Source organism: Sarcophilus harrisii, chromosome 1 (genome assembly GCF_902635505.1).
Source record: "Sarcophilus harrisii chromosome 1, mSarHar1.11, whole genome shotgun sequence".
Lineage (NCBI taxonomy): Eukaryota > Metazoa > Chordata > Mammalia > Dasyuromorphia > Dasyuridae > Sarcophilus > Sarcophilus harrisii.
Window position 1 is genome coordinate 339442994 of NC_045426.1, and position 26674 is coordinate 339469667.

At 37.5% G+C, this 26674-nt stretch overlaps 1 protein-coding gene across 1 annotated transcript; it reads left to right on the forward strand.

Moving 5' to 3' along the window:
• The first annotated feature begins 796 nt into the window (after positions 1-796).
• NME4 (NME/NM23 nucleoside diphosphate kinase 4) lies at positions 797-23385 on the forward strand. Its single transcript, XM_003761950.4, has 5 exons — positions 797-1083; positions 15620-15753; positions 16476-16577; positions 21922-22034; positions 22959-23385. Exons 1-5 carry the CDS (start codon positions 936-938, stop codon positions 23077-23079), a joined length of 618 nt encoding a protein of 205 aa, XP_003761998.1. The 5' UTR covers positions 797-935; the 3' UTR covers positions 23080-23385.
• The last annotated feature ends 3289 nt before the right edge of the window (positions 23386-26674 follow it).

A 26674-nucleotide genomic window follows, 5' to 3' on the forward strand; every position in this document is an offset into this window, starting at 1 on the left:
GGGGAAAAATACAAGAACGGCATATCAGTCCTTTTCTCCCCATCCCATCTCCCCCAAACCAACAAAAGTCAAATATTACACACGCATCCTCTTTTGACAAAGAGAACTTTTGTTAACCTTCCAGCGTTAAGAGGTCTCTGCTTGTCCCTTAGTTACAGATCTTTATTAATATTGTGCGGGATCAGGGAGGTCTCGGGAGTGGAGGGGGGAGGTTGGGGAAGATCCTCTTCTGTTGTATACAAACTGATTTCATCTTTCCGAGTCCCAGTGTCCTCGGTTAATTATGGATAATATTTCCATAACTCACTTTCGAGGATTATTGTTACTAGATTGAGCGCAGAAGTCCTGCCCCTATTCCTGCTCAAAGACCAGGTGTTTGGTCGGGGAATAGAAAAAGCTTTAAAGATCTAATCTCCAACTACTTTTAACTTCTCTCTCTCTGTATCTGCTTCTGTCTGTCTTTGTCTCTCTGTCTCTCCTCTGTCTCTCTCAGGTAACGGAAGGGTTTCTGTCCCCAGACTCCTCTCCATCCCACAATTCGTCCTATTCTGGACAATACAAAAGAGAGTGGGAGAGGCTGAGTTGGATAATCAGACCCAATCCTAAACCACAATCACTAAGGAGAGGGTTTTGGGATTGGGGAGGCTAGGGTACTTAGGTGGAAGGGACAACAGCCATCCCTAGAGAAGGAAATGAAAAAGCTATTTCAAAGGGGTGGGTCTGAAACTTGAAACTCGGCTTGTGTTCCCACCCATACTCCATTCACTCCCCGCCCCGCCTCCCACCCCTTTGGGATGGAGGTGGGAGGCTAGTGCTTGACCAGGCCCGCCCAGGTCCCTGTCCGTCCCTTCCTCCAACTCGCCCTTTACTTGGGGTCCGGGCCGGGCTGAGGGCGAGCAGCCCGGCCGCCCGGGGCTCAGGGCTAGGGGCCGGACATGGGCTTCTTCCCACGCTGCGCGCTGCGGAGCCTCCTGGCCCTCGGCTGCGTCCAGGGGAGTAGCCCCAACTCGGGTACGAGGCCGCTACTCCGATCCCTGCCCCACCGAGGAGTGCCTAGTTCCATTCCGCACTGCTACAGCTCTGGTGAGTGGGAAAGGGAGTCCCCGGCCGCCCAGGAGGACGTGAAGGAGCTGCTGGGGTGGGGATGCAGAAGCTAGGGTTCTACCTTCCCTCCACCAACCGCCGCTCCTTTCCCTCTACCGCCTTACTTTCTGGAGAATTGCGAAGAGCTCCCGACTCAAACTCTATCCAATCCCTCCCCTTTTCCAGGCCCACCCAATCTTCCGGGATAATTGCAAAACCAGCTAATGGGCTGGCCGGCCAGCATCCTTCCCTGTGGCCTGCTTCACTTTCTTAACCCAGTTAAGTCATAGGGAGAAGTCTTCTGCGCTGGGCTCTTTGTTCCCTGGTCTGCATAGGCGCCCACGTGGACAGTGGACAGTGTAGAATATAGGCTCTCACAGCCAGCATTATAAATCGAGCCAGAAAATTAGTTCCTTCTCTCCAAATCCTTGCCCTATGGTCTTTGCAGCCTACTTTTCAGCACCGAGTCAACCATACCTCTCCCCCTCCCCAAATCTGCTGTTTGTCCTTTGTTTCGGCTTGAATTGATGACTCTCCCCTTTTCTTATAGCACTGCACCCCTGTTTTATTGCTAGATTGGAGGTCTGCAAACCTAATCAACTTGTTGAGAGTAGGGGAGCTAGGTAATAAAGTGAGCAGTGAAAGGGAAGCAGGGCCAGGTCCCTGGAATCACAGTAGCTCGAAAATTGGAAAGAACCTGGAAGGACATCTGGATTCGAATGAGAAATTTCTTTACAACACATTCAATAAATTACTTCGATTAAGTCCTCTAGAGAGGAAATGTTCAGTATCGCTGAGGAGGCCCCTGTCAGCTTTTGTATAGCTCTAATTGTTAGGAATTATTCTTGTTCTCAAATTAAGCCTACATATGCTTTTCTAAAAGTTTCACTCATCATTCCTAGCTCTGCCCTTTGGAACCAAGCAGAACAAATTTAATCCCCTTCCCACACTAATAATAATAATTGCTGTTGTAATTGTCCAATTGACTATGTATGATCCCATTTGGAGTTTTCTTGGTAAAGATACTGGTTTACCATTTCCTTCTCCAACTAATAAAAATAACTAACATTTATATAACACTTAATTATTTATATGAAACATTAATTTCTATTACATGCAGTTTGTTTCCCAAAAGTGTAGGTTAAATTTAGCATGGTAAAAACAAAATTACTCAAAATTTTCGAATCCTTCCAGGCAACTTTTGTCTTCTTTTCTGTAAACAGCACTTAAGGACTACAAAGCACTTTACATGTTATTTTATTTGATTTTCACAATAAATAGAAGTAGATACTATTATTATTCCCATTTTGCTGGAAACTAGAGCTGAGAGGGATTGTCCAGGATCACAAAGCTGAGATATGAAGTCATGTTTTCTTTGAGCCAAGTCCCTCACTCTATCTACTGTGCCATTTTGCTGCCTCTTGAAGGCAGATATATTTTCTCTTAATCTTCTCTTCTCCACACTATACAACTTTGGTTTTTTTAACTGGTATGTTCTCAAGATCCTTCATCATCCTAATCAACTTGCTCTCTTCTGGATGAGTTCTACTTTATCAATGTTCTCCTTAAAATGTGGCACCCAGAAGTAAACACAGTGTCCTAGATAAGGTCTGAGCAGCGCCAACTCCATTATCACCTTAAATCATCTTGAGTACTATATATCTCAAGAAGACTGAATGTCGAATTTGGTTTTTGGGGTTGGGTTTTTTAGTGGTTACCATATGGAGCTTGGGGTCTATTAGAGCTCTCAGGTCTTCTTCATAGCAACTGATTTCTAGCTATGCTTCTCTCATATTATATTTCTTTTTTTTTTTTCTTTTTCTTTTTTCTTTTTTTTTAATTTAATAGCCTTTTATTTACAGGATATATACATGGGTAACTTTACAGGATTAACAATTGCCAAACCTCTTGTTCCAATTTTTCACCTCTTACCCCACCCCCACCCCTCCCCTAGATGGCAGGATGACCAGTAGATGTTAAATATATTAAAATATAACTTAGATACTCAATAAGTATACATGACCAAAACATTATTTTGCTGTACAAAAAGAATCAGACTCTGAATTATTGTACAATTAGCTTGTGAAGGAAATCAAAAATGCATGTGTGCATAAATATATCACCTTATATTTCTTAAGTTACCAAATGTAAAGTATAAGACTTTATATATATATATATATATATATATATATTTCTTTTAAATTTCATCTTCATTTTTTTGCTCAACATTCTAGTTACTTGGATCCAAACTGTCATTCAACTTGTAAACTAGCTCTCTGTCTCTCTATCTCTGTTTCTCTTAGAATATAAATTTTTAAATATTTTTTTAAAACTAAAAAATTACTATCACTTCCCAATAACGTCTTCTCTTTTTTCCCCACTATGGAAAATCTACTTTATATCAAAGAACTATAGCAAAAACAAATCAACATATGGTCTTATCAGATAGTACATGCTTCATTGAACTTTTGTAGTCCACAACTTCTCTTATTGAGGCATGTTTTATTATCAATTATCTGAAGTCACTAGTGGACTGAGAGATCTGAAATCTGATGATTATTGATTCATGTTTTTCCATGGTCTTTTCCTTTACATTAATTGTGAAATTGTTCTCTTGTTTCTGCTTGCTTCAATCAGTTTATACAAATCTTCCCAAGTTTCTCTAAACTCTTCATGATCATCATTTCTTTTCTTTTCTTTTTTTTTAAGCTTTTTATTTACAAAACATATGCAGGGGTAATTTTTCAAACACTGACCCTTGTAAAACCTTGTGTTCCAACTTTTCCCCTCCTTCCCCCCACCCCCTCTCCTAGATGGCAAGTAGTCCAATACATGTTAAATATGTTAAAGTATATGTTAAATACTATATATATATATATATATATATATATATATATATATACATACATATTTATACTCTTATCTTGCTGCAAAATAAAAATTGGATGTAGAGAGAAAGAAAAAATCTGAGAAGGAAAACAAAAATGCAAGAAAAACAACAGAAAGAGTAGAAATGCTATGTTGTGGTCCACACTCATTTCCCATAGTTCTCTCTCTGGGTGTAGCTGATTCTCTTCATTACTGAACTATTGGAACTGGTTTGAATCATCTCATTGTTGAAGAGAGCCACATCCATCAGAGGTGATGATCATCATTCTTACAACACAATAACAATGTTACATTAAAAAGAGAACACAATTTGTTTAGCCATTCCCCAATAAAGGAGCATTTGCTTTTTTCATTATTTCTTTGAGCTTCTTGTCATTTGCCCATTTGATAAGCATCTATCTATGCCTTTACTCAAATTACTGATAAAAACTTTCAACAGCACAGGGCCAAGGATAGATTCTTGGGACATTTATTTTATACCAACAGCCCTGGGAAGTGGGTTCTGTAATTATCATTTTACTGATGAGGAACCTGAGGCAGACAGAGCTTAAGTGACTTGCCCACAGTTACCCAACCAGTAACAACAAGACAGATTTTTCTGGCCCAGATTTCATCTGTTGTGTCTCCTAGTTTCCTCTAAACATAATCTAAGGATTATAAAAGGAAGGGACTTTAGAAGTCATCTAGTTCTTCTCTTTTATTTTTAACAGATACAGAAATTGAGGTATATAGAAAGGGGGAGGTGATTTGTTTAAACTCAAATGGTTAGTAAATAGTAGAACTGGGAATGAAATCCAGATTTTCTGATCCTAAGTCTAATAATGTTCCACATCTGCAGAAGCTACTCTTCTACCTTATCCAGCAGGTTGGATGAATCATTCATCCATTCCTCCCTAACTGTCTATAAAATGAAGACAACATCATTTGCTAAGAAGCTGAGCTGCAGAAAGGCCACATTATTGAGGCTCTCACTTTGAAGATTACCAGGTGTGGTTCTGCTTTTTTTGTATCAGGAGAGATAGAGGTCTCCATAATCTGACAGATGGTTTGCTTATTTGGAGTTCTCAAGGCTTTCACCTTACTAAAAGCGTAGTAGATTCTCACCTTTGTCTGCCTTCTTTGAATTGAATTGAATTTAATATCTCTAATTTCCTTTTCCTTGCGCCAAAACACAAAAAGACATTGGCCTTGAGATCCAAAAAATGCTGGAATGCTAGGGGAAAACAGGTTGAGACTGGGCAGGTTTAGGGGAATAGAAATGCTGTTATTGTGAAGGAGCTGAATTTTATAACCTTCTGTGGATGTTCTGTCCCTTATATTAACTCAGCTGCCTCTTCAAGACCAGGAGATAGGATCATATAATCTTAGAGCTAGAGCTAGAAAGGACCTCAGAGGACATCTAGTCCAATTCTCACTGTAGATTAGGAAACAAGCCCAGAAAGGTTAATTGTTATGCCTAAGGTTATAGTATTGCAATATTGCAATTCATGTCCTTTGACCCCAAAATCAGTACTTTTTTTTTTTTTTTTAACACACTGCTTCTCAACTCTGAGACTTCATGGAATTTGGGAATTAGGGCAGTATACTGTAATACTTACATACTACAAATCATGGTATAAGCAATGCAAAGGATTCTGGAAATTATACAATCCAACTTCTGCTTTTTTACATATGAGGAAATTGAGGCTCTGAGGAAGGAACCCACATTAGTGCCAGATTTATATAAGCCCTCAAATTTATATAAATACTCATCTAAGAGTTAAGAAACTGGAATTTCAGTTATCAACTTATTCACTAAGTAGCTAGCCACAAAACATGATCTTTGAAAATTTTCCTAACCTTTATGCCTCATTTTCCTCATCTGAAACTAGGAGAGGAATAAAATCTCAACCTTGCTTCTTGCCTAATATTGTTGTTGTGAGGATCAAATGAGTTAATAGATGAAATGTCTCCTTGAAAAGTTAAAAATTATATGCAAATTCAAAGATATTATTTCCCAAAGCCGTAAGCAAAAACTGGGTCAAACCCCACACATTCTGTCATAGTTCCCAGTTTCTAGTCCTTTGGACCACATACAGAAGGCTTTGTGTCCTCATTCTTGCCCTTGACCGTGACAGGTTAGTTCTGTGTTGGGCACCTTGTAAAGGTTCTTAGAAAAACTGTTTGGACCCTTATGCAGAATGGGATATTGTACCTTTAGAATAGATCTGACCTTTTTTCTTAATTGAATATTCAAATGGATTTGTTATCCCTTCAATTCACATATCCTCTCTAAACTTATAGATTGAAATCCACCAATGTCAGTTCTTTTTGTGCAACTCTTTTTCATTTCCTCCCATAAGACCTGGTACAATCTTTTTTTGTTTTGTTTTGTTTCTGGACATTTTTATCAGCATCTCTCATTCTTGTCCTGAGACCATCCCATAGATTTCTTTGATCATAGCCTTTACTCTAGTTTGATGGTATTTTTCATAACTTCTTTACAATGTCCATCACTTCCTCCCTCAGAGATGCTTAGGATACAATCTTTCTTTGTAGATTATGCAACCTTATAAAAAAAAGATAGTTTTGTTTCAGAGAGACACTTGGGGTCATTAAAAGACCTCTGCATTTTCCAAAGACAATTCAGCCCACTACTCCTGTTCAATTCTGGGTTTTTTCCTCATAGCTGTTTTTTTTTTTTTTTTTTCAACCACTTATCTCTTCAAACTGCTTTCAGACAATTATGTGGTAATTCTTGTTATGGAGGGTGGGGCTTTAGGGGAATGTTGTATGATTAGGTTCAGTCTATCCCTTATTATCCCTGTTCATCTTATCTCCAAGTTGCTGTTTGGGGGGCCTAAAGAATGCACAGGAGGACTTGATCTAAGACAGCCTGGTTTGGAGTAGCAGAAGGGCAGTTAATCTAACGCCATTCTCCTTAGTATTTCCTTGTAGTTTTGCAGATAAACTGTTAAATCCTATATGCTGAGAGCTTCCTCTTAGTTTCCATTTCACACTTACCAGTCAGCTTAGAATAACAGAAAGAATAATAACTTTCAAATCAGGAGACCCAGCTCCATCACTTACTGGTTTTGTGACTGGACAAATTGCTTCAACTTCATCCACTTCTTCATGTATAATGGGGATAATGCTGCATGACCTTAAAGGGCTATTAGTGAAAGCTCTCATCTGTATAGTACTTGCCTCACAATGACCTTGCCAAAGAGGTAGTCTAAGTACTATTAAACTCTTTTTATAAATGAGGAAACTAAGACTCAGAGAAGTAATAATAATAGCTAACAATTATATAGTACTTTAAATTTGTAAAGCACTTTACATAGAAAGTAATTTGATCTTTAAAATTATCCGACAAGGTAAGCGCTATTGTTACCCCAATTTTATAGATGAAGAAACCAGAGCATTAGTAATAATAATGTTGTTGTTCAGCTGTGTTCAACTCTCTGTGACTCCATTTGGGATTTTCTTAGCAAAGCTGCTAGAGTGGTTTGCCATTTCCTTCTCCAACTCATTTTACAGATGAGGAAACTAAGGGAAACAGGGTTAAGTGACTTGTCCAGGGTCATACAACCATAAGTTGTTTGAGGTAGGATTTGAACTCAGGAAGATGAATCTTCCTAATTTCAGGTCTTGTAGTCCATCCATTGTGCCACTTTAATAATAATAGCTAATGTGCATATAGCACTTTAAGATTTGCAAAACACTATAAATTCGTTTGAACCTTGCAACTATCTTGTGATGTAAGTATTATTTTTATTTTACAGATTAGGATGTGAGTAGTTAAATAACTTTTTCAACATCTTACAGCTAGTAAAGATTTGAATTGGTGTCTTCTTGACTCTGGGTCCAGCACCCTATTTGCTTTACCACCTAGCTATTTCACCTGTAATGATTTACCTTATCAGGGTGAAATATAAACACATGCAGATAGGTAAGAATTGGGTGGCAGGATGATGCCATAGAATACTCTAACCCTGAAAGAAGACAATCGTATTTTTAGATACAATTAAAAGCTAGTATGGTAAGCTAGTTTCTTCAACAAAAAGCTAATGAAAATGGGGATTTGGGATAATAAGTTGGGTTGGACTGGCATTATATAGTCCCGTTTACCTTCATCTGAACTTGGACCCAGGAAGCTAAGATTGAGGTATGGAAAAAGAGGAACTATCATCTTAAAGGAGATAATCTTTGCATCTGCTTCAGTACCTATTACACTTCTTAAAAAGATTTTCCCTAATTAAGGAACTACAGTTCTGTATTGATATTAAAATAATAAGGTTTTAGGAAGAATTTTGCTTTAGGATTTGACATAATGTTAGTGGATGAAAGAATAGGTTTTGGTCAAAATGGAAGTATCTGGGCTGAGTCACTGAGTAATCACTATGACTTATTTACTTGTATTAAAGAGATAATATGGAGAAAGAAGAGTCAGGAGCCAAGAACGAACTTCCATGATGGGGGGGGGGTATCCCTATGCTCAAAACCTCCAATCTATTTCTATTTTGAGACAGCAGGACCAAGTGACCCAGTGGACAGAGCACTGGGTTTAGAATTAGGAAGATTCATCTTCATGAGTTCAAATTCGCCCTCAGATAGTAGTTATGTGACCTTGGACAAATCACTTAACCCTATTTGTCTCAGTTTCCTCACATATAAAATGATCTGGAGAAGGAAATAGTAAACCACTCTAAGATTTCTGCCAGGAAAACCCCAAAAGGGGTCATGAAGAATCTAACATGACTGAAATGACTCAGTAGCAAGTCAAGAGTAGAGCTTTTTGAGATGAACTCTGGATGCTTTCCCTGGTATCTATAATAGCCTTTTCTTTAAATCCTGCTGCTAACAAGTCCCTAAGAAGTTACCCATTCCTGTAGCTTAAGGTGGGATAAGTTATAAGAGTATAGTATAGTCCACAGGATTTAGCAAGCCAAAAGAAAGCATTATACAGTGAAAAGGGCAGTGGTCTTAGACCTTTGGGTCTGAGTACCAACTTTTCCCTTATTTGCTTATGATAGTGGGTAAGTCATTTAATTTCTCTGAGCCTTGATGTCCTCAATTGTAGAGATAATGATATTTGTCCCATCTATGTGAAGATGTTTTTATGGAATCATGTTTTATAAACTGTTTAGTATAGAAATGTGATTATATTAGTGTCTTAATATTTAGTGGTATATTTTGTTTTTACATCACCTTTATTTCAAGATACTGTGTATCTTTTTCTCCATCTTTACCCAGAAAGCCATTCCTTATCAAAGGATAAAAAAGAAAGAGGAAAAAAAGCAGTTTAACAAAAATTCATCCAAACAGCTGTGTAGGTTCTGCTCCTCTAGTTTTCCAACTCTGCCAAGGATAAGGAAGAAGGGACATTTTTCTCATTTCTTCTTTAGGGCCAAACATAATCAGTCAACAAGCATTTTTCTTTTTCTTTTTTTGGCTGAATCAGAGTGTAGCTTATTTATTTAATTTTAAAATTTTCAATAGTATTTTATTTTCCAAATACATGTAAAGATAATTTTCAACATTTGTTTTTGTAAGATTTTGTGTTCGAAATTTTTCTCTCTTCCTCCCTTCCTCCCTAAGACAGCAATCTGATATAGGTTAAATATGTGCAATTCTTTTTTTTTTTTTTTTTTTAATTTTTTTTTAATTTTTTTATTTAATAGCCTTTAATTTACAGGATATATACATGGGTAACTTTACAGCATTAACAATTGCCAAACCTCTTGTTCCAATTTTTCACCTCTTACCCCCCCCACCCCCTCCCCTAAATGGCAGGATGACCAGTAGATGTTAAATATATTAAAATATAACTTAGATACACAATAAGTATACATGACCAAAACATTATTTTGCTGTACAAAAAGAATCAGACTCTGAATTATTGTACAATTAGCTTGTGAAGGAAATCAAAAATGCAGGTGTGCATAAATATAGGGATTGGGAATTCAATGTAATGGTTTTTAGTCATCTCCCAGAGTTCTTTTTCTGGGCATAGCTAGTTCAGTTCATTACTGCTCCATTAGAAATGATTTGGTTGATCTCGTTGCTGAGGATGGCCTGATCCATCAGAACTGGTCATCATCTAGTATTGTTGTTGAAGTATATAATGATCTCCTGGTCCTGCTCATTTCACTCAGCATCAGTTCGTGTAAGTCTCTCCAGGCCTTTCTGAAATCATCCTGTTGGTCATTTCTTACAGAACAGTAATATTCCATAATTTTCATATACCACAATTTATTCAGCCATTCTCCAACTGATGGACATCCATTCAGTTTCCAGTTTCTAGCCACTACAAAAAGGGCTGCCACAAACATTCGTTGTGCAATTCTTTTAAACATAATTCCTTATTAGTCATGTCAACAAGCATTTCTTAAGCACCTTCTGTGAGCTAAGCACTTTGCTAAATGGTGGGGATACAAAGAAAAGCTAATAATCATCCTTGCTTTCGAAGAGTTCACAGTGAATTGTGGGAGCCAACTATGTACAAACAAGTTAGGAAATTATCTCAGGGGGAAGACATTGAAATGGAGGAAGATTGTGAAAGGCTTCTTGCAGATGTGACTTTAGCTGAAGTTTGATGGAAGCTAGGGGAGCTAGGAGGTGGAGATGAGGAGGGAGAAAGTTACAGGCATTAGGGGATGGCAAGTGAAAATACTGAGTCAAGAGATGGAGAGTCCTGCATAAGGTGAGTGGAAAGTGTTGAGGGCATGGGCAGGAGGTTATGATGAGCTTTAAAAGTGAAGCAGAAGATTCTGTATTTGATCCCCACAGTAATAGGAAGCTGCTGAAGTAAATTAAATGCGGGTGAAATGGGATCACATAAACTTAAGGAGGATCAGTTTAACAGTTTAGTGACAGATGGACTGGAGTGGGATATCTACCAGGCTACTGCAAGAATCTGGGCATAAGGTGATGAAGGATTACACTAGAGTTGTGGCAACTTAGAGGAAGGAAGAGGCTATATAGGGGAAGTATTATGAAAGTAGAAACAACAGGATTTGGCAACTGATTGGATATGGGAAGAGGGTTCAAAAAGAATGAAAATTTGAGGATGTCACCTAGGTTGTATCATGTGTGACTGGGAATATAGTGATACTTTTGACAGTGATCAGGAAGTCAGGAAAAGTGGAAGATGTGTGTATGTGTGTGTGTGTGTGTAGGGGAAGATGAGTCTAGTTTTGTTCATGTAATATGTTCATGAGACATCCAAATTGAAATTTCCAATAGTCAGTTGGAGATGAGAGACTGGAGGATCAGAGAGAGGTTAGAATTAGACAAATAGATCTGGGAATTATCTGCATAGAAATAATTGAATTCACAGAAGCTAATGAGATCACCAAATGAAATAGTACAGAAGAAGAAAAGAAGAGGACCCAGGACAAAAGCTTTATGGGCCATCCAAGATTAGTAGGTATGACCTGGATGATGATCCAGCAAAGGAGACTGAGTAGGAGCAGACAGAAGGTAGAAGGAAAACCAGGAGAAGAATAGTGTTACAAAAACCTAGAGAGTAGTGTTGAGAAGAGGGTGATAATGGTATCAAAGGCTGCAGAGAGGTCAACAAAGATGAGTTTTGAGGAAAGGCCATTAAATGTGGCAATTAAGAAATCATTGGCAACTTTGGAGAGAGTATTTTCAGTTGAATGATGAGTTCAAAAGCCAGATTGTAAAGACTTAAGAAGAGAGTGAGGGGCAAGAAAGTGGACATGCCTCTTTTGTAGATGGACTTTTCCGGGAATATAGTCAAAGTGGACAGTTATTGTTCTAAAACTGGGGAAAGATGGAAGGGTTTTTTAATAGCAGTTTATTTTTCCAAATACACGTATAGATAATTTAACATTCATTTTTGTAAGACTTTGTGTTCCAAATTTTTCTCTCTCCCTCTCCCCCTCCCCAAGACAGTGAGCAATCTGATACAGATTAAATATGTGTAATTCTTTTAAACATATTTCCATATTTGTTGTATTATACAAGAAAAACAAACAACAACAAAACATGAAAATATTATGCCTTAATCCACTTTGAGGTTTTTTGAAGATGGGGAGACATGGGCATGTTTGCAGGCATTTTTAAAAACTCTTCTTCAGGAATGAGCTTGGTCATTTTGTTTATATAATGTTCAAGATTTTTTCTTGTTATTGAAGTTTATATGTAGCTATGATGTAAACTATTTTCTTAGTTATAACTTATTTAATTTTTCATCATTTCATATAATGCTTCTCTTTTATGTAATGCTCATGCTTCTCTGATTTTGTCATATTTCTCATTTTTTATCATGCCTCATAATTTGTTTAGACATTCCCCAAGTAATGGCCATCTATTTGTTTCTAGTTCTATAAAAAGTGCTGCTATAAATATTTTAGTATGGATTGGCCCTTTCTTTCAATCATTGACCTCCTAGCGTATATGCCTAGCTGTGTGGTTTCCGGGTCAAAGAGTAAGGACATTGAAATAAGACAGTATTATTGTTGGTTCCCAGCATTTGCTGCCATGCTAGTTACAGTAAAAATTCCCTGAATCTATTATTATTTCTCAGAGATTAAGTACACATGGAAAAAACTACATTCCATTTTCTCCTGTGTTCTTGTTCTTTCCCTCCCTCCCCTCTTTTTTTTCTCTCTCCCCCTCTCTCCCTCTCTTTTTCTTTCCCTTCCTTTCTTTCCCTTTGCTCTCTCTGTCTTCTCTGTCACTCTTTACCCTTCTCTTTTCCTCTCTCTTCCTTCTTCCCTTCTTCTCTCTCTCCACCTACTCACTCTGCCTTGTGCTTTGTTGCCTGTTTTGAGATGAACTATTTATTAGGGGATAATCTAGTTGATTTTCCTCAACCCCCAACATTGGTCTCTACCATTCTTTAATTTTAAAAATACTGATTCATTAAACAGTGATAAGGAAACTGAAGGATAACTCTCTGTCTCCTTCAGTATGTTGGAATATAGTACCTTTCCCTCAGTCTTGAGATACAGGACACAAGTATAAAGAGAAGAGGCAGAGATTTGGCTTTGTTCTACTCTGGGGAACTGTGCTACCTCTGCATAAACCTCCAGGTCTCCCCATGGATGTGTTCCTAATTAGCCTTCCTCTTTCCCAGCAAAGCTGTCTTAGTAACTGGGCAGACTACGTCATTGGATGGTATTTTTAGGACTGCTGGGTTGCTCTGGAAAAATTGTCGTTTTGTGGCTGTGCCTTTTGCCCAGCTGGGAGCCCTAGACTAGCATGTAATCAGTTAACGAATCAAAAAACATTTATTAAGCACTTACTATGTGCCAGACATTGTGCTAAACATGCATGTTGCTGTCACAAGCATCTGGACTCTAGACATTCTTCTTCAGGGCAGTCCCAGATTGAAGTCTTCTCAAAATGACAGTGAGATGAGAGAGATCCTGAAACATCTCAGCAGACTTTAGGCAATATTTCTGCTTCCTTGAGATGTAGCCTTCCACAGTGGAGTTTTCCATGGACATTGAATAGGTTTCCTGAAGAGAAGGAAAAAGAGAATTTCTTTGTCAGAAAAACTGAGACCAAGTAGCTCAGCCTATGTCTCCCCTTCACTCCAGGCCAGTGGGAGAGATGAAGAGACTTCTGGTCCTACAATTTCTATTTGGGGGAGGAGGGTTGTTCAGGAAGACTAGCATCTCTGGTGTGAGGGCTTCTGGTTTTAGGGTTTCTCACCCACTTTTGGTGTCCACCTGATTCATTCACCTCTCACCTGTGGCTCCAAGTAACTGTAGCATGTTCAGTGACTGCACCTCAGCAAACATCTGGGTAGATAGGCTAAACCAGTTTGAGGATAACCAATAAGCCTCAGATTTGTTGGTGAGTTAAAGGGACATACTTCAAGCATGTGAAGACTTCCTGGGGGAATGGGCAGATGAGAGTAATTTGTTCCAATTACCATGAAGCTGGAGCAGGTACTGTGGAGTGCCTCGAGCTTGATCAGATTTAAAAGATGCCAAGGTCTTCTATTACATCTCAGGCCATTGCCATTCACCTTGATTTTGGTCCTGCCACTGGACTTTGATGACTTGGGAAGAAAAAGTGAAGCAGATGACTTTTTTTTAAGGCATTGAGATAAAATGACTAGTTCAGAGTCACAAAAATAGTTAAGGCTAAAAATTTTGTGCAACTCTGATTCATTTAAATCCAATTCACATATAAGTCAAGATATCTGTTTCCCCTCTCCCAGCCTACAGACAATTGCAATGGATGTAATTGATTCTCTTTGAAAATGAAGAACAAATGACAGATTTTCTGAGTAGGAAAGAACTTTTGATCGCATCTCATCCAACCCATACTTGAATACTTGAATATTTCCAATTTGTTGTTTGTCCTCTGCTTGAAAACTCAACAATGTGGAATCCAAGATCTACTATCATAGTCTCTTTTCTTTTTTTCCCTCATTAATATTTTTTCCCCAAGTATGTGTAAAGATAGTTTTCAACATTCTTCTTTATAAGGTTTTGAACTTCGAATTTTTCTCCTTATCTCCCTGTCCCTAAGATAGCAAACAACCTGATATAGGTAACAAATGTTATATATTTCCATATTAGTAATATTGTGATATTAGACTCAAAACAGAAAGAAAAACCATGAGAAAGAAAATCAACAACAACAACAACAATAAAGGGAAAATAGTATGCTTCGATCTTCATTCAGACCCCATAATTCTTTCTCTGGATGTGGTCAACATTTTTTATCATGAATCCCTTGGAATTGTCTTGAATTATGGAATTGTTGAGAAGAACCAAGTCCATCACAGTTGATCATCCTATAATCTTGTTACTATGTACAATAAATATTCTCCTGGTTCACAGTTCCCTTTCTCTTTTGGACAGCTCTCACTGCTGACTTGATATTAGCTTCTTTGCTATTTCCACATATGATTTCTAGTTCTTCCCTGAGGTCAAGCAGAACATGTCTACTCTTTTTCATATGATGCCCCTTTGAATGCTTAAAAGTGTTCATATCCCTGCTACCTTCCACCACTTACTTCTCTCCTGTCTTCTCCACAACAATGGTTCTCCAAGTATGGTCCAGAAAATCTGGGGATCTCTGAACTCCTTTCAGAGGGGTCTACAAATTCATAATTAGTTTTTATTTCTTATGTGGTAAATATCTATAAATATAACCCACATAAACAAAAACTCTTTGGCCAGATCCTCAATAATTTTTAATAGTATAAAGGGAAATTGAGGACAAAAGTTTGAGAACCACTCAAACTTTGTTCTAGAATAAATTTCTCTTTAACTGCTTCAAGGATTTTCATATGATATGGTTTTCAGTTCTCATACTATTCTCATTATTCTTTTCTATCTTGTTAGAAAGTCTCTAGAATCCAACATTCCAGATGTAGAGAACAGTGGGAATATTTGACACTACTTCTATCAATGCAACTCAAGATGGCATTAGCTCTTTTGATTGCTTTATCACATTGTTGGATAATGTCAAACGCATTTACTAAAATCTCTAGATCCTTTTTATTTGTAACATTATCTGATCACATTGTACTTGTATTTTGTACTTATGCAGTTGATTTTGTTGAACCCAAGCATAGGACTTTACTTCTCCTCATTGAATTTGATCTTATTCAGACCCCAGCAGGCCCAAGAGTTCAGTCCTGGTGATGATTTTCTGTTTCCTTTTCCTATAGGGGGACTTACTAGAACCCAGGAACGGACACTGATTGCAGTAAAGCCAGATGGTGTTCAGCGGAGGCTGGTTGGAGATGTCATCAGGCGCTTTGAGAGACGAGGGTTCAAACTGGTGGGCATGAAACTCCTACAGGTAACAGTGCCTGCCGTGGGTGGGTCTCAGAATCTCCCTGTTGGGGCTCTGTTACTTGCTTAAAGGTGGGAACTTTAAGTTAAGTCTCCAAAGCAAAGCACCAGTACTGGCCAAAGCCAGACTTTCCTGCATGATGCCCCAGCCTCACTTGCCAGCTTAGCCTGCCATCTTCAGAGACTCTAGGTCTTTATGCTGACTTGATATTAGCTTCTCTACAACTTCCACATGTGGTTTCTAGTTCTTCTTTCTGAGGTCAAGCAGAATCTCTTTTCATGTATTTGCCCCTTTGAATATTAATGACTTTCTAGTTGCTATTTCAGCACTCCATTCTCCTTGGTTCCAATGAAGTCCATCATTTCTGGTACAAGTGTCAGGGCTGTGTGGAAGAAATATCATGGAGTCTCTCCAACTTGATCCTTTTGCTTCTTTTTTATGCCTGCAAGGGCCAACGACATTTAGTTTTCCATCAGCAGCCATTTTTAGCTCCCGTTTCCCTCATTGGCAAAACTGATGTGTTCTGGGAAGGTGTGGTGTTGGGAAGAGGGGTTGCTGGTATAGGAATCCCCTGGCTTTTTGGAACTTTGGAGGTACTACCATTCAATCAATCAACCAGCATCCTTGAGATACATGGATCAGGTTCTGAGAAGGCTAATCCTCTACAAGTTCTCTTGTTGCTGTCTGGTTCCAGAACTCTTCCCAGTTCTCTCTCCATTGCCTTCCAGGCTCCAGAGAAAGTTCTTGCTGAGCATTACCATGACCTAAAGAAGAAGCCCTTCTATCCAAACTTGATCAATTATATGAGCTCTGGTCCCGTGGTTGCTATGGTAAGATTAGACTGGGTCTGGGTTCTACTAAGAGGGAAAGTGAGAAGAAGTGGGGCTTCCTTTGGGGTGCTGGAAGTTCAGCCAATGCCACTAATGCCGATGGAAGGGACACAACTATGCTCTTTTGTTGGTCTTTTCCCATATGTTTTAGTCCTCCTTATTTGTCAAAAAGAGATTGCGTGGTGTGAGCAGGTGCACTTCAGTCAGTCAGTCAGTCAAAAATATGGTAAGTTAAGTGCTTAGTATGTGGGCCAGGCATTGTGCTAAGTTCTAATGATACAAAGATAAGCAAATACATGATTCCTGCCCTCAGGTTGCTTGCAACATGCAAATGACTATCTTTTTTAAAAATTTCAATAATGTTTTATTTTTCCAAATGTATGTAAAGATAGTTTTCATTTTTATAAGACTTTGTGTTCCCAGTTTTTCTCCCTTTCCTTACTTCTCTCCTCTTCCCAAGAAAGCAAGCACTCTGATACAAGTTAAATATGTACAATCCTTTTAAACATATTTCCACATTTGTCATAGTATTTATTTATTTAGTATTTTCCCCAATAACATTCAAAACAAAAATAATTTTTTACATTTGTTTTTAAAATTTTTGAGTTCTAGGTTCTCTTTCTTATCCCCACCCACAATTAAGAAACCACTTGTGAAATTATACAAAACATATTTGTCATATTGTGCAAGAAAAATAAGACCAAAAGGGGAAAAAACCATGAGAAAGAAAAAAACAAAACAACAAACAAAAGTGAAAATACTATGCTTTAACCCACATTCAGTCACCATAGTTTTTTCTCTAGATGTGGTTGGCACTTTCCATCACAAGACTATTGGAATTTTCTTGAATCACCTCATTGTTGAAAAGAGCCAAGTCCATCATAGTGGATCATATAGTCTTAGTGTTACTGTGTACAAAGTAATCCTGGTTCTGTTCTCTTACTCAGAATCAGTTCATATAAGTCTTTTCAGCTTTTTTGAAATCATCCTGCTTATCATTTCTTATAGAACAATTAATATTTCTTTTTTTATTATAATAACTTTTATTGACAGAATCCATGCCAGGGTAGTTTTTTACAACATTATCCCTTGCACTCACTTCTGTTCTGATTTTTCCCCTCTCTCCCTCCACCCCCTCCCCTAGATGGCAAGCAGTCCTATATATGTTAAATATGTTGCAGTCAGTATATCCTAGATACAATATATATGTGCAGAACCAAACAGTTCTCTTGTTGCACAGGGAGAATTGGATTTAGAAGGTATAAATAACCCAGGAAGAAGAACAAAAATGCAAGCAGTTTACATTCATTTCCCAATGTTCTTTCTTTGGGTGTAGCTGCTTCTGTCCGTCATTGATCAATTGAAACTGAATTAGGTCTCTTTGTCAAAGAAGAACAACAATATTTCATTACATTTATATACTATAATTTATTTAGCCTTCCTCACCTGATGGGGATCTACTCAATTTCCAGTTCTTTGCCACTACAGAAAGAACTGCTACAAACATTTTGCGCATGAACATTTGTCTTTTTCTCTCTTTTATGATCTCATGACCTAATAGTGAGACTGCAGGATCAAAGGGTATGCACAGTTTTATAGCCCTTTGGACAGAGCAAATGACTGTCTTTACATAATATATGGAATCTTTATACAAGATATGGAAAGTGAATCAAAGGTCTTAGGAAAAAGGAGTAAAGGTGGGGGGGAGCAGGGCAGGGTTGGGAAAGTCCTCCTGAAGAAATTAAGTTTTAAGGGAAGCCAGAAAGTAAAAGTGAGGAGTGAAAATATTCCTGGCAGTGGTATGCTGATAAATGTTTAATAACTGGCTCTCCAAGGGGAAAATATACCCAGCACACACTTTTAAGTTGAATTTGCATCATTAACATTTTGTCTATCACTTTCTTAAATCTAGACCAGGGTTTCTTAAACTTTTTTTATTTGCAACTTCTTTTTACATAAGAAATGTCTATTTGACTGTGGATATACAGGTATATTAAATAGGGATACAAACATTTACTTATAATAAATCATAATGTCATGATCCCCACTTTCAGTTAAGTTACTCATAGTATATGAATGTTTGGTCTAGACAATCAATAAAAGAATTGTAATATTTGCCACGTTTTGAGATGTGAATGTTCACTTTGAAAATTTAACAATTAGAGGCCAGTTTCAATGATCTTGTGATGAAGAGAGCCATCTATACCCAGAGAGAGAATTGTGGGGATTGAATGTGGATCACAACATAATGTTCCACTCTTTTTGTTGTTGTTCACTTGCATGTTGTTTTCTTACTTCTTTTCTTTTTGGTCTGATTTTTCTTGTGCAGCAAGATCATTGTATAAATATATATACATATATTAGATTTAACATACATTTTAACATGTATAACATATATTGGATTGTTTGTCATCTAAGGGAGAGAATGCAGGGAAGGAGAGGAAAATTTGGAACACGAGACTATGCAAGGGTCAATGTTGACAAATTATCCAGATATATGTTTTGAAAATAAAAATCTTTAATAAAAAAAAGAAAATTTAACAATCAGCTCTTGAGAGTTGTTCATTAAGCTGACTATAGCACACCCCTGATGTTACGGGAGCCACTTGCTAGAAGCTGAGAGAGAGATAATTCTGATCAACAGAACAGCTCCCTTCATATGAGAGGATGATAACACTACAGGGAGGCTGAGAGGCAGTTGCATTCTCTGACTTCTCTCCTTTCCCTCTTCCCTCTGATTTATTTCATTCCCAATCCACAAGCAACATTTGCGTCAGTAAAGGCTGATTTGCAGTTCCTTCAGGGGTGTTATGATTCACAGCTGTGGGGCTCTCGGACAATCGACCTGCTCCTTCACACTTAGGTGTGATCCTTAACACCCTGATTCCAAGCATGGGACATAGTAAAAGGCACAGGGTTGGAAATCATGGTATATGAATGTGATGGAATGGAATATTATTATAAGGTGAGAAATTATAAAAGAAACACTCTCAGAGATCCAGAAAAACATAGTATGAATTAATGCATAGTGAAGTGAACAGAGCCTGGAGAACAATTTATACAATAACATCCAAAGGTCAGACAACTTTGAAGAACTCCAAGAATTCTAATTAACATAATACCCAATCCACAAGATTTATGAGGAAACATGCTCCTGATCTTCTGACAGAAGTGATGGACTCAGGGTAGAAATTGAAACCTATTTCTTGACATGACTGGTACAGGAATTTATTTATCTATACATCTTTCTTACAAGGGTTTTGTTTTGTTTCTTTCCCCTTCCCCCCTTCAGTTGGAGGAGGGAGTGTAGTAAAAAGTAGGAAGTAGAGATTTTTATTTGTTGGAAAAAAATATTTAAGAAAAAGGGGGAAAAAAAGACACCGGTTTGGGAGATGTGAGGAACAGCAAGTAGGCCAGTATAGCTTCAGCAAAGAGTTCATAGAAAGTAGTAAAGCATAAGCAACATAGAAAAAAGGAAAAGGGCAGGCTGTGAAGGGCTTCACATCCTGAAGAGAATTTTATATTTGATTTTAGAGGCAATCAGTTCTTCTGGACACCAGAGTAATTGTTTCATTCACCAAACATTTATTAAACATTCATTATATGCAAAGCATTGTACTAGCAGATGGGCAAAATGCAAAGCTCAAACAAAACAAGGTCCTACCATCAAGAAAATCAGTCTATGATTAACTATGATGGACTTAGCTCTTCTCAGCAATGGGATGTTTCAACACAATTCCAATAGACTTGGGATGGAAAATGCTATTCACATCCAGAGAAAGAACTATGGAGATTGAAGGCAGATCAAAGCATAGGATTTTCACCTTTTTTGGTTGTTTGCTTGCTTTTTCTTTCTCATTTTTTCTCTTTTTGTCTGATTTTTCTTGCATAACATAATAAATATGGAAATATGTTTAAAAGGATTGTACATATTTAACCTATATCAGTTTGCTTATTGTCTTGGGGAGGTGGGAGATAATGGAAGAAGGAAGAAAAATTTGGAACACAAGTTTTACAAAAATGAATGTTGAAAACTATCTTTACATGCGTTTGGAAAAATAACATGCTCTCGAGAAGAAGTGAAAAGAAAAATCACAATCCATACTCTGAAGGATTTTTGGTGAAAAAAATGCTGTCCATGACCAGAGAAAGAACTGATTGTGTCTGAATACAGATTGAAGCATAGTTTTTTTTAACTTTATTTTTCTTGAGGGATTTTTTTTGGTGGGAGGGAGAAATCTATGTCTTTTTCCACAACATGGCTTTTATGGAAATGTTTTGTAGAACTTCATATGTGCCTTCTCAATTCGAGAGGATAAGGAAAGGTAGGAGGGAATGTGGAACTCAATTTTAAAAACAAATGTTAAAAATTGTTTTACATGTAATTGGGGAAAAATAAAATATTAAATAAAAGAAAAAAAAGAAAATTGTAGTCAAATTAGGAGGGAAAAATACAAATATGGGTCATTCTAACATACACAATTATATGATGAGTATATTGGACAGGTGTAGAACAAAATTCCTTCCCTACTCCAATGTCCTTAATTTTTTTTTGTCTTCCATATTTCTACCTGCTCTTACTGGGAGTGTTGAATTTGGTTAGTTTTGGTCAACTACTCCATGAAGATATGCTCAATTCTATGATTCGACAAACATTTATCTCTCACTTAACATGTGCTAGGTGCAAAGGGTATGAAAATGAAAAACAGCAGCATCTCAGTGCTTTCTTAACACTGGAATTTATTATACATATAACCTGGCATATTGTATGTGTCTAATGTGCAGTTGCTAATTTATTGATTGCCTCAGAGCTAGAATGTATGAAGTAAAGGATGATGATGATGATGAAGATGGAGCAAAATTACTGTAGGAGAACTTCAAGGGGAAAAGAATCCACTTTAGTTGGCAGAATCAGAAAAATCTTCACAGAGAAAGTGGAACTGTGAAGGCAGAAAACAGGCTGAGGGGAGTGCATCTTAAATTTTCTGTGGAAAATTGTACAAATCCATGGAAATAAGAGACAGATATTGCAGACATCCAATTTCCTTTCAATTATTGATTTTGATTTTTTCAATATTATTTTATTTTCTCAAATACATGTAAAATAGTTTTCAACATACATTTTTGTAAAACTTTATGTTTTACAAAGTTTTGCAAGGGTCAGTGTTGAAAAATTATCCATGCATATTTTTTGAAAAAGGTGAAAATACTGTGTTTTGATCCAGTCAGTCTCCACAGTTCTCTCTCAGAATGTGATGAACATTTTCTATCCCCAGTCTATTGGAATTGCCTTATTCAATTCCCTTTTATAGAAAAGAACTTGTGGGTCTTTTTGGTGTTACAGGTCTGGGAAGGCTACAATGTGGTTCGCACTTCTAGGGCCATGGTAGGAAACACTGACTCAGCAGAAGCTGCCCCTGGAACAATCCGGGGAGACTTCAGCGTTCACATCAGCAGGTACTGATGGGGAAGCTCTGGCAGACTGGGCAGTTTGAAAGGGGGGAGACTGAGAAGAAGCAAAGAAAGAGAGCAATATCACCAGCAAACCTAGGGAAGAAGGGGGTGATTGATAGCATCTCAACTAGGTGGCCCCATGAGTAGAGCACTGGCCTGGAATTCGGATTCAGTCTTAAACACTTTCTAGCGCATGACTCTGGATGGTCACTTAATCTCTCTTGACCTCAGTTTCCTCATCTTTAAAATAGGGATAATAATAGTATCTACCTCCCACGCTGTGAGGATCAAATGAGAATATAGCTTAAAGCATTAAACATAGTGCCTGGTACATAACAAGCACATAACAGATGTTTGTTCCCTTCAAAGCTTCAGAGAGGTCCACGAAGATGAGGAATGAGAAAAGGCTATTCAATTTGTCAATTCAGGGATCATTTGAAACTTTGAAGAGAGTAGTTTGAGTTGAATGCTGAGGTCCGATGTTGTAGAGAATTAAAAAGAGAGTGAGAGGAAAGGAAGTGGAGACACCTGTTGTAGATGGATTTTTCAAGCATTTTAGCCACAGTAGGGAAGAGACTCTAGGTCTCTAGCTAAGACAATAATTGGTGGGATGCATGTATCATGAGGGTTTTTTGAGGATGGAGGAATATTATGTAAATATGAATTATTCAAATTACTTGAAGGAAAGAAGTATAGCTATTCTGGTGAGCTGAAGACAATACCAAAATGGAGTTTAAGTGGGAGAAAACAATGCCTTGTTTTTCTGACCATTTATTTCTCCATCTGTTTAAGTTGATGACTAGTGTAAAAGAACCAAAGGTCTAAGGGTGGGTTAGGATTGGGAGTACAGGGGATAATACCAGCCAGCAGCTACATGAAGGCCCCCAGACTTGTCATTTATCCTTGTTGCTTGTTTCTCTGGTACAGGAATGTTGTCCATGCCAGCGATTCTGTGGAAGTGGCCCAGAGAGAGATCAGCCTGTGGTTTCATAGCAGTGAGCTGGTGGACTGGAACTGCTGTAGTCACAGCAACCTGTACCATGTGTGAGGGAGGGTCTCAGCCCACCTCCCACACACACTGACTACAATCCAGGAGCAACTACCTCTGCCAATGAGAATGCTATATTCCTTCCTGTTGAAGCTACCTGCCATTCCCCTATGCTAACTTCCTCTCCCTGCCCCCCTCCCTCCCCCAGACCTCTCTGATACTAGTTATGTGCCTTTTCATTCTGTGCCCCAAACCTCGAAGGATTGAGTCTAATCCTTCTCAAGACCACAGTGCCAGTCAACCTCGGGGGTAATTGCTTGTAGCCAGAGATAATGATGACTATTAAAGGAGACACATTAAAATTCAGTCTTGTTTCTATAAATGGGCATCAAGTTCTTCCTTCACATTTTAAAGTGGGGGAAAGGGGAAAGGAAGAAGCATTTATTAAGCACTTACCCTGGGTCACATACCATGCTAAATGCTTTACAAATATTTTCTCAACCCTTTGAGGTAAGTGCCATTATTATTATCCCCATTTTACAGATGAGGAAACTGAGGCAGATGGAGATTAAGTGATTTGCCTAGAGTCACACAGTTGTGAAGTATATGAGGCTGGATTTAAATTCAGTTCTTTTCCTAACTTCAGACCCATTGCTGTATCCATCCCAACACCTAGGCGCCTCAATGTCCACAATTGCATGTTAAACTTCTTTGTATCCCCAAGAGCTCCTAACAAATTACTTTGTGAGTGGAAAACACATACACATCAGAGTTTGTGGAATGAAGCTAAAGCCCCAAATATTCTCTTTCCTTCTCTCTGATGGACTGAGGGACTCAGCCTGGGAACCCAGATATCACAAAGCCAAGTGACTGAATTCTCAATTATTTTGTAGTGCAGTAGACATTATGAAAAAAAGCAAACTCAAGTAGCATCTGAGCTCTCTGTGACAGTTTACATGCATTAATTCATTTATCTGCAACAAAAAACCCAATATCCAATTTCATATCCTTTGATTTCAAGTCTAGGTCACTTTGTGAGATACCCATATATAAGAGGCAACAAGGTGGTTCCTATGGATGGAGCTCTAGGCCTGGAGCAGGAAGACAATTCAAATGCAGCCTCATTCACTTCCTAGCAGGGTGACCATATGAAAATTACTTACTGTCTTTTTTCTTCTATTGTTTCATCTGTAAAATGAAGATAATAGCCCATGTCTCCCAGAGTTATGACAATACAAGATATTTGTAAAGTGCTTTGCAAGCTTTTGAATGCTATGTAAATGCTAGCGCTATACCATGCTACTCCCTGAATTAGGGTTGTTACTTGTTATTTAGAAAAAGGATTATGTAGGAATGAGCGTGATAAGGTAGCTTTTACCGTACCCTGAATGCAGATATACTAGACAAGATGATATTTTCTTCCTAAACATGTGACCATCTAAAAGAATTGAGCCAATTGAAAAAATAAAATACTATTCAGAGAAAGAGAAAAAAAAAGTCAATCCCTTTTCTTAATATTTCCCTCCCTACCTCTACACCATCTACCTCCTACCTGGACCGTTACTAAGTAAAGAAGGGATTTGCTAAATTGGAAGAAACCTCAAAGGGCATCTAATAGATCTGCAAAGTATGTTCATCTTACTTAATCCTCATAAACAATCCTCTTAAAGATTCCCTCACTATCCTGGTTGCCCTTATTTAGGCATTCTCCAATTTGTCAATATCTTCCCCAAACTGGAGTGCCCAAGAGTAAATGTCAATTCCAGTTGATATATGTTCCAACAAGGCCAGAGAACAGTGTGGAACTATCATCTCTCTTCCCTTCTCCTGGAACTTTCTTAATATAGCCTATTTACATATAAAATATAGCATTCATTTTTTGGGGGGGAGCTATCATATCACATTTTATATATATATAAAATCTTCATTAAAAAGGGGAAAGGACCTATTTGTCTAGAATATTCATAGCAGTTTTTTTTTGTTGGTGGCAAAGAATTAGAAATTGAGATGCCCATCAAATGAGGAATAGTTAAACAAGTTATGGTATATGAATGTAATGGAATATTATTATTGTGCTATAAGAAATGATGATCAGACAGACTTCAGAAAAACCTGGAAAGACTTGCATGCACTGATGCAGTCAGGATCAACTATGAATGACTTAGCTATTTTCAGTACTGCAAAGATCCAAGAAAAGTCCAAAAGACTATGATGATAGAAAATCTTATCCACATCCAGAAAAACAACTGATGAAGTCTAAATGTAGATTGCATACTATATTCACTTTGGTTTTTTCCTTTTTTTTCCTTTTATACTCTTTCTTCTTTCACAATAAGACTAATATGAACATATGCTTTACATGATTGCACATATATAATCTGTCAAATTGATTGTGGTCTTAGAGAAGGGGAAGCAAAAAAAAAATTTGGAACTCAAAATTATTATTATTTTCAAGTAATAGCTTTTTATTCTCAAAAATATATGCAAAGATAGTTTTCAACATTCACCCTTGCAAAATCTTGTGTTCCATTTTTTTCTCCCTCTCTTTCCCTTACCAACTCCCCTACACAGCAAATAATCCAATATATATTCAACAATCTATGCAATTCTTCTATACATATTTCCACAATTATCATGCTGCACAAGAAAAATCAGATCAAAAGGAAAAAAATAAGAAAGAAAACAAAAAGTAAGCAAACAACCACAAAAGGTGAACATACTATGTTGTGATCAGTCCCCACAGTCCTCTCTCTGGGTGCAGATGGTTCTCTCCATCACAAGTCCATTGGAACTGACTTGAATCATCCCATTGTTGAAAAGATCCACATCCATTAGAATTAATCTTGGCATAATCTTGTTGTTGCTGTGTACAATGTTCTTTTGATTCTACTCACTTCACTTAGCATCCATTCATGTAAGTCTCTCCAGACCTCTCTGAAATCATCCTGCTGGTCATTTCTTACAGAACAATAATAATCCATCATATTCAAATACCATAACTTATTTCCCTTCATCATTTCTTATAGCACAATAGTACTCTATCACAGTTAGATGCCACAACTTGTTGAATTATTTTCCAAATGATGGGAATTTCCTCAATTTCCAATTCTTTGCCATCACAAAAAAGAATTGTTATAAATACATAGAAGTTGCTTCCCTTTTTCTTTGATCCTTCTTGGGTAGAAATCTAAGTAGCATTATTGCTGGATCAAAGGGTATATACAATTTTATAGCTGTTTAGGCATAGATTCAAATTGTTCTCCAGAATGGTCAAACCAGTTCACAACTCTACTAAAAGTTTATTAATGTATCTATTTTCCCTAATTCTTTCTAACACTTGTCATTTCTGATAGGTGTGAGGTGGTACATCAGAGTTGTTTTAATAGGCAATTCTCTAATCAATATTTATATGGAACATTTTTTTTCACATGACTATAGATAGCTGTGATTTTTTTTCTTTTGAAAACTGCCTATTCATAGCCATTGAAAATTTATCAGGGAATGGCTCTTATTTTATAAATTTGACTCAACAAAAATAATTCAAATATGGAGGAGTCACAATTAAAATCACGGAAGATCTAGCAGCAGCTACATTAGAAGACCACAGATCTTGGAACATTATATATTGAAGAGTAAAAGAACTGGAGTTACAGCC